This window comes from Barbatula barbatula (assembly GCF_947034865.1).
Source record: "Barbatula barbatula genome assembly, chromosome: 20".
In the NCBI taxonomy this organism is placed as follows: domain Eukaryota; kingdom Metazoa; phylum Chordata; class Actinopteri; order Cypriniformes; family Nemacheilidae; genus Barbatula; species Barbatula barbatula.
In genome coordinates this window covers 14,730,313-14,744,144 of record NC_136783.1, presented here as the reverse complement: position 1 = coordinate 14,744,144, position 13,832 = coordinate 14,730,313, and the positions used below count along the sequence as shown (strand labels likewise).

The 13,832-nt window shown below is 38.6% G+C and overlaps 1 protein-coding gene across 4 annotated transcripts in view; it reads right to left on the bottom strand.

The window, feature by feature from the left end:
* The window catches only part of unm_sa1614 (un-named sa1614), a 27,037-nt gene extending 13,205 nt beyond the window's left edge, over positions 1–13,832 (bottom strand). For 2 of the 4 annotated variants that reach the window (XM_079483866.1, XM_079483868.1), the window contains exons 1-12: positions 13,427–13,736; positions 5,751–5,823; positions 5,327–5,472; positions 4,970–5,044; positions 4,576–4,625; positions 3,902–4,031; positions 3,654–3,739; positions 3,152–3,227; positions 1,792–1,878; positions 1,075–1,086; positions 578–678; positions 229–298 (exon numbers count right to left, since the gene is read on the bottom strand). In XM_079483866.1, coding sequence (XP_079339992.1) covers positions 229–298; positions 578–678; positions 1,075–1,086; positions 1,792–1,878; positions 3,152–3,227; positions 3,654–3,739; positions 3,902–4,031; positions 4,576–4,625; positions 4,970–5,044; positions 5,327–5,472; positions 5,751–5,823; positions 13,427–13,552 — 1,032 coding nt within the window. In that variant the 5' untranslated portion in view covers positions 13,553–13,736. Of the gene's footprint in view, positions 1–228; positions 299–577; positions 679–1,074; positions 1,087–1,791; positions 1,879–3,151; positions 3,228–3,653; positions 3,740–3,901; positions 4,032–4,575; positions 4,626–4,969; positions 5,045–5,326; positions 5,473–5,750; positions 5,824–13,426 lie in introns of all 4 variants that reach the window. The other 2 variants (XM_079483869.1, XM_079483867.1) reach the window with 2 other exon arrangements.

Genomic DNA, 13,832 nt, shown 5'->3' with positions numbered 1-13,832 from the left:
CACATTTAAATTAGCTCCTACGTACAGTATCCTTTACCATAGTAACCTGTGCATGGTGATGTCTGGATTCTATTATCAGGGGTTTAGTAAAACACAAACAGATGATTCAATAAATTTGTTATAAATACATCCTCTGAGAATATCTTTTTCAAGTTTTGATATCAAAGCATAACCACAGAATACAAAACCATTTGTGGTCTGCTAAATTTGCTAAGAGTCCGCACTCACAGTTCCATGAGCGATGGTGAGATAGCAGTTCTGCACGGTACATTTCCTCTTCTGCCACATCTTCCTCAACCTATCAGAGTAAAAAAAAGAGAGCACAACACACACATCATTTTCCTTTCTATCGACACAGCTGTACAGTCCATTAACATGATTTCCCATCATGCTTGCATCATTTGAAACGATAGGCTGCCAAAAGGATTTATCAGGAATATCTTAATGAACGACTGAATTAAACATCACGTTTGAAGGATGCCCTACTTAAACTCAGATGTCCGGGATCAGATATTACAACAACATGAGGACCGTATGCATCCCTGTGCAAAAACCACAACAGTAATAATTCATTTACCCATCACTCCTCTTGTACAGACAGCCTGATTTCTCAGTACCATACTGCTTGTTGCCTTGAAGCTGGTGCATGCTGTATACAGCCTGTCTGGTTAGAGAATCCTGCACAAAACCATACATAACTTATTGTAGTACATACATGTTGTTTCTTTGTGTATCATGCAGGGTAGAGGATATCACCACCATGAAGTGTTAATAGTAAGGGGAAGTCCCATCTGACACTTAGGGGGGTTAATATATAAAGGGAAAGAACAGTGGAAGCATCTCATTCATGCATTGGGCCCAACATTAATATGAGCTTTCAGAAAGACAAACAGACTCAGATATGCTCAACAAATTGTTGTATTTCAAGAGAAAGTCACACTGTATTGCACATCAAGTCATTTTTGCAACTAACATGGGTTGTGGAGCACATGCGAGGTGACGGTACACATGCAAGTGTTAATGGGTAATTAATGAGCTCAGTAACATTACATCCCAATTGAGATCTCTACTTACTCTCCTCGATTGCTTGTTGTTGTCGGTGAAGCATTTAGAAAGACAATTATGTTAAAAGCGGATCTTCAAAGTCGTTTCAGGCAATTCAAAAAAATTACATTAACTAAAAAAGTGTACAGTAATCCCAATAAAAACTTGAATAGGACTAACAAATAACTCCACAAGACCCTATCTGATCATTGCCCTGACGTAACGTACACTGCCATACACTCCTATATAAAGTGCTTGATACCCTTTAAAACAGGAAAAAGCTGCTGTGGGTTAAACACACTGTAGTCCGACACAATATATGAAGCCAAGTCAAATACTTTAAATGTACACTTTAAAAATGTGTAATTTTACTGTTATAGGTTTTACAAATATAACATAAAGAACGTACATTTTGTTGTATATGTTTTTTACGTGCGGATGTTGCAAATTAAAGCAAAACATGACAAACATGCAATTTTGGGTAACACAAGGTGCTTTTAGTTGACATTAGTAAATGCATTAGCTAACATCAGCTAACTTTACTGTGACAATAAACAATAAAACTATACCATACAATTTGAGGTCATATGAAAAGGAAGATACAATGGTTTAGAGTTGTTTAGCCGAGCAGCTTGGAGTGTGAGAGGTGACAGCAGGCATGAGATATTCGCAGCAAAGCTAAAAGCAGACAGAATAGTGTGTGCAAATTAAGCGCGAGCGAACAGTGAAACGGGTGTTGTTCTTTACCTCTTTAAAGTCAGGCTGCAGAGCAGGTCTGAGCTGATCTCGAAGCAAACAGAGGCGTCTTTTCTCTTCGTCCTGCTTGTGTTTGATCTGTATAAACCCACACGTGCACAAACACCCTATTTAATTGCTCCAAACATGTCCCACACACATTCCACTAGTGATGACTTGGGCTTTGGGCGAGACAATGCATCTTTCATTAAGCTGTCTGTCATTCACAGCATCGCTGCAGCTGAACCGAGCATCTGCTTTATCAACCGCTAAATTGTCTTTAACTGAGATTTGGTGTTAGAAAACCCTTAAGCTGCTGATTTCCTTACTGATTGTATGTAGGGGTGAAAAGAAGAGCGGCGGATGCTGGAAATGCTCAATGTGATTATGGATCTATTAGTATTTTAAATAATCACAAAATTTGGTTGGATCACGCCTAAAACAAGATAATCTTGCCAACAGGGTAAGACAAATTTCATTTAGTTGTCTTATTTGCTATTTAAATTACTTTTGTTTTTATCAAGGAAATGTAGATATTTCTAAACTATTTTCCAAACTATTTTCTATGTTTTCCACATAAAATGATCTAACATAATGTAGAGCATTTATTGAAAATGTAACTTTAATGTGTTTTAAGGGATGGATTACCCAAAAAGTGACAATTCTGTCATGAATTACTCAATCTCTAGTTGTTCCAAACCTGAATAATTTTCTTTGTTTGGTTGATATATCTGGAAGAATGTTTGTAATCAAACAGTTCTTGGCCACCATTGACTACCATAGTATGAAAAATGACAATGCAAGTCAAAATGATTTACAAATTCTTACAAACATCTTCTTTTGTGTTTAACAGAAGAAATACATATAAAGTGATCGTTCCTACCATGGTAGTCAATGGGGTCCTAGAACTGTTTTGTTACTGACATTCTTCTAAATATCTTTCTCTGTGTTCATAAGAACAAAGAAATGTATACAGATTTGAAACAACTCGAAGGTGAGTAAATGGTGAAGGTGAGGGTGAACTATCCCCGGGCCATGACAAAAATCGAAATCATAGTGAAATCAATGGATGAAATCAAAATCATTAATTGTCGTTACTTAATAAAAATGATTGCTTTTGACTGGGTCACATTTATATTTATATTTCAATTCTTTTTTTATGCATAGTGACCTTTCCTCATTTCTCCCTGACTACTTTGAATTACCATATGAAATGTCAGTTGACTAAAATGGAACAAGATTAAAATGATAAATAATCCAAAAGGAAAAATCTTCGAAATAGAATGTAATTGATTCAAGTGATTGTGGCTCATTGTCTTTATGTCCCCACATTCTTTGTGCAATAATGTACACAAAGCACAGAATAACTCACGGAATTCAGCTGTCCCGTAAGGGCATCGATGTACTGCTTGAGCTTCTCCGTAGCAGCCAGACACTCCTGAAAGAAACTGAGAGTAGAAACCCATTTCATTACAAACCCCACAACATGAGAGCATCAACAGTCAAGGCGTCATCGTTTTTACTCGCTTTTCTCTCTCATTTGCAATGGCTTATCACCCTCTCGAGTTCCAGTCACACTCAACACAGCGTGACACTTGAGTGTGGAGGGACGGAGGAGAGATGCCACTATAAAGCAAGATAATCAGTCACACCGCAGACGCATTTAACAGCATTTAACACTGATGGCAGGAAGTACTGTAGACACAGGTGTGCTGCCAAACTTGAGATTTCGTTTCACGTAGCTGACTTTGTGCATTTTGCCGTGGCATGGTTCATGCCATCAGACAGCTCTGTTCTTGTGGGCTGATTATTTTGCTTTTTCGGGGATCTCCAGGGACCTTTATAGAATGTGTGGACAATTTTTGTTGACTTACTTGCATTGAGAGTGGTAGTGTTTGATGAGGTTTTGTAGCAGGTCTACTCCTTTCTTGGTCTTAATTTCGTTTACTTTGATAAGGTACTGTTTGAAAATATGGAAAATGTTTTTAACAAATCTAAACTACATAATCATTTTGAATAGAAAATGAATCAAACTGGGGTTTTTATCCTTCAACATTGCTTAATGATTGTATTGTAGGTCTGACGTCCTCTGTGTTTTTACACAAATGTGGGCGGATCTTACCTCACACATCTGAAGCTGGAACATCCGCCGCTCTTTCTCCATCTCCTCTGCAATCTCTCCTCCGCTCACCTCCGTCCGCACCATACCATACTGCTTCGCTAACTCCCTCTTCTCCTTCTCGATTTTAGTGCTGAAGGGGTCAGAGTGACAGCTTTTTTACTGTGTCAGTAAAGCAAACAGTTATACTCATCATGAACAAAGGGTTTTTAAGGGTAAAATCACAAGAAGTGAAACGGGACGTTTATGAGAAAAAAAAATGAAGAACAGAAATTACAAAAACAAAATAAAGATACAGGAAGAAGTCTAAGGTCACCGAAATGATTTTTTTTGTATCAGTTAGTGGCATTTAGGTCAATGACACCAAGGCTTTTTATAAACATGTGAATAAAAAAAACTGAAATTAAGCAGAAGTCTATATGAAAACAAGTAAGAGTAACAGACAATGTGGGAGGTTTAAAGAAAATAAATCCTATGCTGTTTCTAAAATGTTTTGCGTGTAATACACACACATACACATGCACACACACATGCATATTACTGTTTCTATGACAAAGAGCAGAAATAAAGTGTTTTCCATTGTTTAGGTCTGTTTCTGAAGTTCTTGCACAGTGTGTGTCAAAACTGGGTAGAGTAATACACACAAAAGCAAATGTCAGCTTTAAAAAACCACTCACAATTTATTTTCATAATCTCTCCACGCCTTATCAAATGGCTTCTTCAGGTCCTAATGAGAAAAGCAGACAAACACAGAATAAAGACATGCTGTCTCATTGCCATCTGGTTACATTAAACACTCCTTCTTGTGTTAAATGTGTAATCTGTGTAATAGACCAAACCATGTTGCACTCTGCGATAACATACCGCAACAATGCATCTACAAAAGCATCCTTAATAATCTGCCAAAAGACTTAAATATGCATTTCATAAAGTGGAGGAAAAGACTGAAGCTAAAGATATTCTGCCAACACCATCAAAAATAAAATCGATTCTGACAGTTTTTTTGTTGACATTTTATAACCATAGATGCATTACAGACCCACCCATGATATTATGACATCTAGAACTTACCCCTTTGACCTCTTTCAGATCCCCTTTTACAAGCGAGTCCAGGAAGAAGTTGATGTTATGCAACATACTATTCAACTGTTCATGAAAAATAGTATAAAAACAACAATGTGAGCGAGCACACACAACCACATCAAACACTTGTTTTGCTATAAACTAATGTAATAAGATCATGCTGGGCAAGGATTAGGACATGGACAGGGAACCGAGACAACCTTTAGGCAAGAATGCCAAGTTGTTTGCAGACAAGGCCTATCTTGTAAAACTACAACGTGACTAATACTAAAAGCTTTTTGGGGGATTTTACACAAGCCAAGTATACTAATAGAACTCCCTCCCCTCATGCCACATACGCCTCACCAAATTCTTCATCGGAGTCAGCAGTTCTTTGGAGAATTCTGCGAACTTATTAAAGGCAGAGGCCACTTCCAGTTCTCCATTGCTGCGGAAATTCACAGCCAACTTCTCCATGGAATTGATGTATGACTCAAAATGTGATATGTGGTCTGGAGGGAGACAGAAATGTAGCAGAAACCGTGAACATCCCAGAAAATGAGCATTTGACTAACATCACATTCGGCACGCAGAATTCAACAGAGGAAGGAGTTGATGGGTTGTGGTCTCATAGGGGGCATCTGCTTTTATTTAATTCATATTCACAGCTGAGCTGCAGGAAATGCTTTGCATAAACTGTCAATCAAAAACGCAAGCAGAAATGCTGCTTACAATCTACCTAAGCAATGCAAATCTAAAACATCACCATTAAAGAGAGCATTAAAGATACCTTGTCCAGAGAGGTGCTTTGCTTTGGTAGTTTTCTTCATTTTCTGCAGAATCGTGCGGTCAGAGTCTAAAGCCTTAGAGAGAGAGAAAAAGAAACGAGTGATAATATCATTTGGTTAAATATTACGTCGTTGTTTAAAGCAAAGCACATCGTTCAACACAACGGCTCCTCACACAAAGACATTTTCGTTTTCATGAGCACCAGTTGAAACAATTGATTATGTAATCACCAAAGCTTACGGGAGGATTCACATCTTTTACTCTTTATTAAAACATGACTTTTTAAATAAGCTGCACGAATTATCTATTTTTGTACTGAATGCAGCTCGTTGTACAATGTAAGCTAGTGACATTCATTGTGCAACAGTTTTTATTCTCCAGACTGAAACAACTGAAGCATGACGTTTGATGGTTGTGTTTATCCAAACAAACAAGAACCGTCAAATGAGAAAATTTAATTAACAGCTTCATAGATTCTTGTTTACAGTCTGCCAGCTGAGACCATGGTGCATCGTTCTTTGTGATTCAGAGTGGTTTGCATGGTTTGGCACAACGGACTCCGTGCTGTTAAAATAATGAAATAAAAGTTGCAATACAGGGACATGACATCCCCAAACCGTTTATCTAGTGCCCACTGGAAAACGAACTGCCATGAAAGTCAATGGATGCCTAGTTTCTATCCAGTTTTAATAGGAAACAGCATTTCCTGTGCATGTCTGTTCCAATTATCTGTCCCTTTGCTCTGGATAAACAGTTTGTTCCTCTGGGTGCAGAACGGAGGGCCATAAACACTTCCTCGGTTCACATCCCATCAGCCCGCTGCTCTTATCTTTTAACCACAGGTGATTTAGCATAATAACATTTGTATGAAGCTCCGAAGGATTGTTATTAACTAAAAATTAGCATTTGGGTTATAGCCTTGAGGGTTTCCCCCCAATGACCCATTGACAAAGCGGATTAATATGTTTGCACCAGTTTGACATCAACTGCCATGTATCTGCCACTGCGGATCAAACTGAACACTCTATTATGGACAACAATGGGTCATATGTTGACACTCTGTGATAAATTTCAAAGACTGTAATGGACGGCAATTTAAGATTTTATGCTCTTCCTGTTGTGAATAATAGACAAATACTTATATTACAAAAGAAATAAGAAAAAATTCTTATCTAGAGATTTATTATAAAAATTCAGACATAAATAATAATTATTAGTCACCCTTTATATTTGTCACTAGGTTTTGCAAATATCTGACCAATAAAAAGTTCTGTCTTTTCAGACAGCACAGTATTATAAATAAATAAAAAATCTTGAAAAACAGCGAATTCTGAGTTTTCAGAAGGACCAGACGATATGTTCTGTTTTTGTGCACTTATTAACAATGACATAACACCAACACTGACACTTTGTTCGATTTAACCTTGATAAAATCAACTTTATCAAATATAAAGTCCTGTTTCCATGGAGACTTCTTCCTGTCGACAACATCTGTGTCTGTGATACTTGTGTCTTAGGTGTTTTAATTTTCTAAATGAGTTATAAGCAATTTAGTATTCATTGGTGTCACACATGACTGTGTGAGGAGGCAAATGTAATTCACTGTTAAGAGCTCCCAATGAAGTTCTTATGCAGAACTATTAAGAGACATGACGGTTATGATGTAAAACTATCAGATGATGAGCAAGAGTCAACTGTCGCTGAAGCAAGACATCAGTGAAGCAAAACAGAACTGCTTATGTATTATACTGAGAATATTTTGAGTTATTTGAGAAGGTTTACTGTCCAAAAACCAATTTTACATTGTTTATTACAAATATGCATTTCTATCCTTGTGAAAATGGGGACATTTAGATGCTTGTCTTTGTTTATTGATATCAGAAAAGTCAGTGCCTGTCACTTAAATAATAATAAAGGCACTTCTCAGTCATCACTGTTACGCAGGGTCAACAACATTTTAACCGCGTTGTTTTCACCTGGAACCACATTCAAGGCTAATTTTCCCATTCCCCTGACTAGGCAGAGCGAGAAGAATTCTGTACTCAGCACAGCCAACAGATCTTTTGTTCCTACAGCAGCAGCTATGTTTGGCTTTTTAGTGTGCCCTTTGTATGCAGTACAATTTCATGAAAAAGCTAATTGTTAAATTCCTCTAGAATATATAGTAACAGCAGTGATAAACAGGCACAGATTTTGGTCACATTGGAAGCGATGGGTTTATGAGGTTGTGAACAAAATGTTGCTTGGTTTACTTGATAGTTCCTAAGGGAATCCCACGCCATCTACTATTTAAAAATATGTTGTTTGTACATGAATATGAAATCATATTTGAAATAAAACGTTATTGTATGAAAAACTTAAAGACCCAGACCCCATTCACAGTAATTAAAAAGAAAGGGTTTTCTGATATTTTGTATTTCAAGAAGATCATACAACCATAGACCGCGGAACTGGGGGGGCCAGGGGGGCCACGGCCCGGGCAACTTTTGTACTCTGACAAACTATCTTATATGAATAAAAGCCTAAGTTGTAGCCGTGTTTTTACGAGCCAAACAATACTAGTCACCACACAGCTTCACTCACTCTCACCAACTGCTGCCCATAAAAAAACTCACACTGACTGCTGCATTTTGATTTGAAATTAGTGTGCATTGTTTATTAACTACGACGTTACGCCGACGTAGTTACTAGGTCTGTCATGTGTGAGCGTCTTCGCGAGCTAACGGCGGGCACCTATTTAACCGCTGGCGGCATTACCAGGCTGCGACAATGAAGAGAGAAGTCAATGTCAGATGTTTTACAAATAAACTGGCAAAACAAAATTAGCAAACTACTCCAGCTTCCACTGTGGCCTCAACAACAGACTTCAAGCCAAGCTACCGACAGCCACTGTACAAGTGAGTGCTGCGGGGGGATCTCACAAAACCCTGCTGTTCTTATGAAGACCAAAAAGGTACAGGGGACTGGGTCTTCACAACGAGCAAGATCGAGTTCAATATCAGTGGTTTAACGATTTTAACTGGCTGACATTGTGTGACACGAGCGGAAAACTTTACTTGTTTTGTGTGTGTGTGTGTCTGTGCGGCTCTGCACATCAATCTGATAATAATGTCTTGACTTGTGATGATAATGACTATGATGTTGATGTTGATTTAGATTCAAGGCAGCAAGATGAGTTGTGGTTGTGGACTGGATGTACTTTATGTGTTTGCTATAGTTTCATCTGTGCGTTTATGTGTAAATAGGCTTGGCCTGTTGTGTGTGAATGTTAGAGTGGGATCAGAGGGGTTCATCTGAGGAAGCATGTGTGCGTGTTCATCATGTGTGTACTGTAGATGTGACTGTGTGGTGTCGGAATAAAATAAAGTGCTCCGCAACATTATTTAATATCACTAATATTGTCTGTTTCAATGCATATGCGCCCCCACCCCTCCGCGTGATTTGAAATTATGGCCCCCCCTTGTTCAGATGCGTTCCGCGGTATGAGCGATGCATGAGCGAGTAAACAACGACGAAGTTTCATTTTGGGTGAACCAGTTTCAATTTCAAGTCATCATGAAATGTAAAAATATAGATTTTATCCAAGGCAGCAGTTGCTCCATCTCCTGCTTTCATCTAAACCCTTAAAACAGATACAATTAAACTTTTTCCTAGAGAGATAACAGTGAGTAAAACCTGAAAGTTCAAAAGTCGCTGTATTTAGTCTTTCACCACAACAGACATGCTGCATCTTCAAATGACACATAAAAGCTGAATATCACGACAGCATCAGCATCAGCATCAAGGCTAGTTTCAGATATTTTATAATAGATAAGCATAATTTTTGTATGTTTATCTCCCAATTGAGCCCACTAAAACAGTTTAACATTGATGATTTATATGTACTAGCAGGCCTCATTTCGGTTGCAAGAACTGAAATTGTGATACCACACACTACCATTGCAGAATTCACATTCTTATAGTGATACCTGTTAACTGTGAGGAGAGTAAAGTAAAACGGACAACAGATGGTTTAAAAGGCGGCACAACCGTTTATTGAGCGAAAATGTAGTTTCCTGCTCCAGAAACTCAGGGGAATATAATTTGAAGAGGCAAAGCAAGTGTAGAAAAGACAATAGTTTGAGGTCCAATAAGAACCAATAAAGCACTGTCTTTCAGTCATGATTGTTTACTTCCTGCTATTAGCAAAACATTTTTGATGTAGGCACATATATTTATCTATGTGTAAATTATAGGAACAAAAGCATACTGATTGAAGCAGATTGCTGTTTGAATGCTTTCTGTCTTGAGACGTGTTAGACTTGTGGCTATGATGAACACTTTTCTGGGTTGCACTGGAAGAACATTTATAATTTGTTTATTAAAAAAACATTATACATTATAAGTTTCAAATGAAAAGAATATTCAACTAGCTTGGTACATGAAAAAAACTAAAGGTTACCTTGTTTTCCGCAATTACTCTTTTAAAATAAAAGCAGTTGTGTACTTTTTACCTTTGGATTTAGGGAGAAATCTGACAGAATTTGCATGTCAGTACATCCCTTGTTTTCCTTCGGATTTGTTATTGTAGTCGCGATGAAAAATGTAAGCCTTCTAATACTGCGTTTACATTTGGGAATTTACAACCTGAGTGGATTGAACTGGTTTTGAAAGCAATACGTGCTATGGCCATTAACAGTAATGGAATTAATTGGGTCTTTGGGGAAACAAAGTCACGCAGAGCAAGGTCAATACTACAAACAAACAATTGAACTGTTTTAAAAGACTACAACCTCAGGAAAAAAACCCTAAGGCTTTGTTTTTTAATTCTTTCAACAAATGTTCTGGAATGAGGTCAATAGCAATATCAGGTGTCTCCATTCCCCGGGCGAATGAATATACCTACATCACTGTACATATGTCATGATTCCGCCATCATGTCATGCTTATTCTTAGTCTTGCAGCGGAGTCATGGCATAGCCTTAGGTTTTGTGTGAGAAAGACATGGCTTTGTTTTGATTCTGACTTGCCATGTGCTTTCTCGTGTCTCGTCAGTGTTTCCCGCCCTTCTGTCTCGTTAACCTTCCCTGAGTGTTTCAGTACCCACACCTGCCCATTGTTATCTCCTTTGTTAGTCTCCCTATATAATGCCCTCTTGTCTATTGTCTTGTGCTCGTTCGTTATACTTGTATGCTGTACCTGTTTCTTGGTCATGTTTCCTGCCCTGGTCCCAGTCATGTTCTTGTTTGTATAGTTCAAGTTCCTTGTTTGTTAGTCCTAGTTGTTTCTTTTTGCCCCCCTTGTGGGAAGTCTTTGTTTTCAGTTTTTGTATCAAGTTTGGTTAGAGTTTTTCCCCCTCGTGGATGTTTGTTTTGTGCTTTATAATAAAGCTTCTGTTTACCCCTTCATTGTCGCTGCCTGCAATTGGGTTCTTCCTCTGTGATTCACGACAACATAAAAAACAAGTCGTGACACAACAGCCTCGCCTGCCCTTATTGGTGAAGCAGATTATTCTAGCACTCCAATTATCTTTCATTATTCCTCTCCCGTGCCTCTGCTAATCCAAAATTGCCCCTAGTTTCAATTTACTTTCAACAACATACACTGAGAACATTTTAATGGGAACATGCCAGCACCATGTTCTCTGCTGAAAAGAGAATAGCCAGTGTGTATTGAACCCTCATCACAATTGTCCAGGGAAATCTCTCCGGTTCGCCCTTTGTCATCAAGTCACGTGACCCAAACATGCACTCTGTTAGGTGAGATCCCATTATCCGCATTAAGGTCAACAGAATAAAACAAAGAACATCTACAGTATTTGCAATTCGTCCCTCTAGATGTATAATCAATGTATCCTCCTAAATGTAAAAAGTGCAAGGCATATAAAAGATAAACTGAACGAAGACTGGTCGGACCAGCTCTATGCCAAGAGTGGGTCAAGCAAACACCTAAAGCCATACTGTCGAAGACACATCTTATTTCTCACCCCCATACACCGAGACATGGTTTTTAGAGGGGGTTACCCAAACTGTGGGATTTGTTTCAATGGCTTCAAAGCAGATTAAGCAGTGGTGTACTTCATTAATGAGGTCTGATCTGAGATCAGACATAAGGTTTTTAAAGCCTGGAGTTACGATTAGGCTACAGTAGGGAATGTCGACTCTAAATGGGTTTAGAGAAAAGACATCCACTCAGACCTCTTCTTCCACCATTGTCCGGAAAACCCCTGAGGCTGTGCATGAGCTCAGAAGATATTCAGACTTCAATCCTGTTACACGTGACCCAAACAATCAAGCATGTAATGATGCGCACCGTTCAATTTGTACGGCTGTGTATTGCGTAGCCCAGGTCATCACCATGGTTACGTCACATTCCACTGTCACTATTACTAGAGCAATCATCATCCAATTGTTACCGACTTGATGGCCGGCTGTACACTCCAAATTGGTGCAATCTGAGGGTGTCAATATCTTTTGGTGAGTGAATAAAAAGACTGGACCGCATTTTTCTCGACGATCTCTCGAAATTGTTCATATTTTTATTATTTATAATATAAGCCCAGCTTCAGGGCTAACACTATTTTTAAATATTGATAAAATTCTCAAACAACGTATAGGATGTGAGCGCATATCCGACGCGCAGCGCAACGCGTGCTTGGCTCGCTTTCGGTTATGTATTGCGCGACACATTTCCCAGCTCAACGTGAAAAATGCGTATTTGCTTAACGTTTGCCTTCTTACTCTTCCAAGCAACACACTTAGCACTGAAATATAACATAAACAGCATCATATTAAGGTATTTCCTGTGTCGGAATCCTTTGTTGTACCCAAAACAGCATGTCAGTCATAACTCTGACCCTAAAATAAGAACGCAATGATTGATAGCAGTGTAACAACAAAGGATGCTGATCCTAAAACATGTCCAGCTTCACTCTCGTGTTCGTTGACTGGTTTGTGAGCTCCACAAGATCCAATCATCCAAAACCAATGCGTAGTTTGTTGATGGAGAGAACAGATAGAGTGATAAGCAGGTGCACATACAGCAGACGCTCGTATTGACGCACAGTTAACAAGGAATCACAAGATCTTTGAGGAAGCGGCAAAAGAAGAAGTAAATTGTGAAACGCATTAATATAAGATGACTAAAAACTGCCTGATTTTATTTAACTGACGACGAAATGTAGCTTTAGTTAACACATCAGAAACAAAATGAACGATCCCTCTTGGGCTTTACACAACAGCCCCCTATAGCAGAGTACAGTAGGCTATACCCCCAAACACCAGATTTGCGTTTGCACTATAAATGTTATATAGTTTTAAAGCAATCTGGTGATTTAAAGAGAATAATTAATAATACTTTAATTCACGCGGCATTGAAAACGCAAACGCGGTGTTTGTATTTTGGAAATAGGATGCGCACAGCTCAATGGATTCAACAAGACAAAGAGCATCAGTATCTGCTCTACCACTGCTGGATCAAGGGGTGCAGAGTCAAATATGGAAACCTACATATTAAATGAAATATTCAGCTATAAAATTAAACAAAGGAATATATATCACAGAATCAAACGCATTTTAATATGACCCGCTCCTGATGTTAGACGGGACAGAAGAGCACGCCTTCTGATCATTCATCACACTTACAGTTGTCAAAGACAGTTGGGAAGTATTTAAGGACATAAAATGTGTAATTTCATACCTCCTCGATATTGTGGGCGGTATTTCTGCAACTTGACATTTTGGCGTAGAAGGATGAAGTAGTCGGGGAGCTGTAGTCCTCCATGGTCTCCGCGATAAAGTCATCCACTGATATGAACTCAGGCATTTTGGAGAGAAAATAATCAAATGCTTTTTACAAAGAAAATATATTTCACGCAGAGCCCATTAAAAGGATAATGCGTTGGAGACGAAGCTGCTTATGTCTTATCTGTCTGGAAAGTTGACACAGCATGTAAGTAAAGTGAGGCAGTGTTATTTGTCACCGACAGAAACCCATGTTTGGCTGTAGTGGTGAAAGCGCATAAAGAGGAAACAGGCGAGGGTTGAGCTGGAGGCAGGCGCTCGATGGACGCATGCGCAGTTTGACCATGTAACTCACAAAGCAC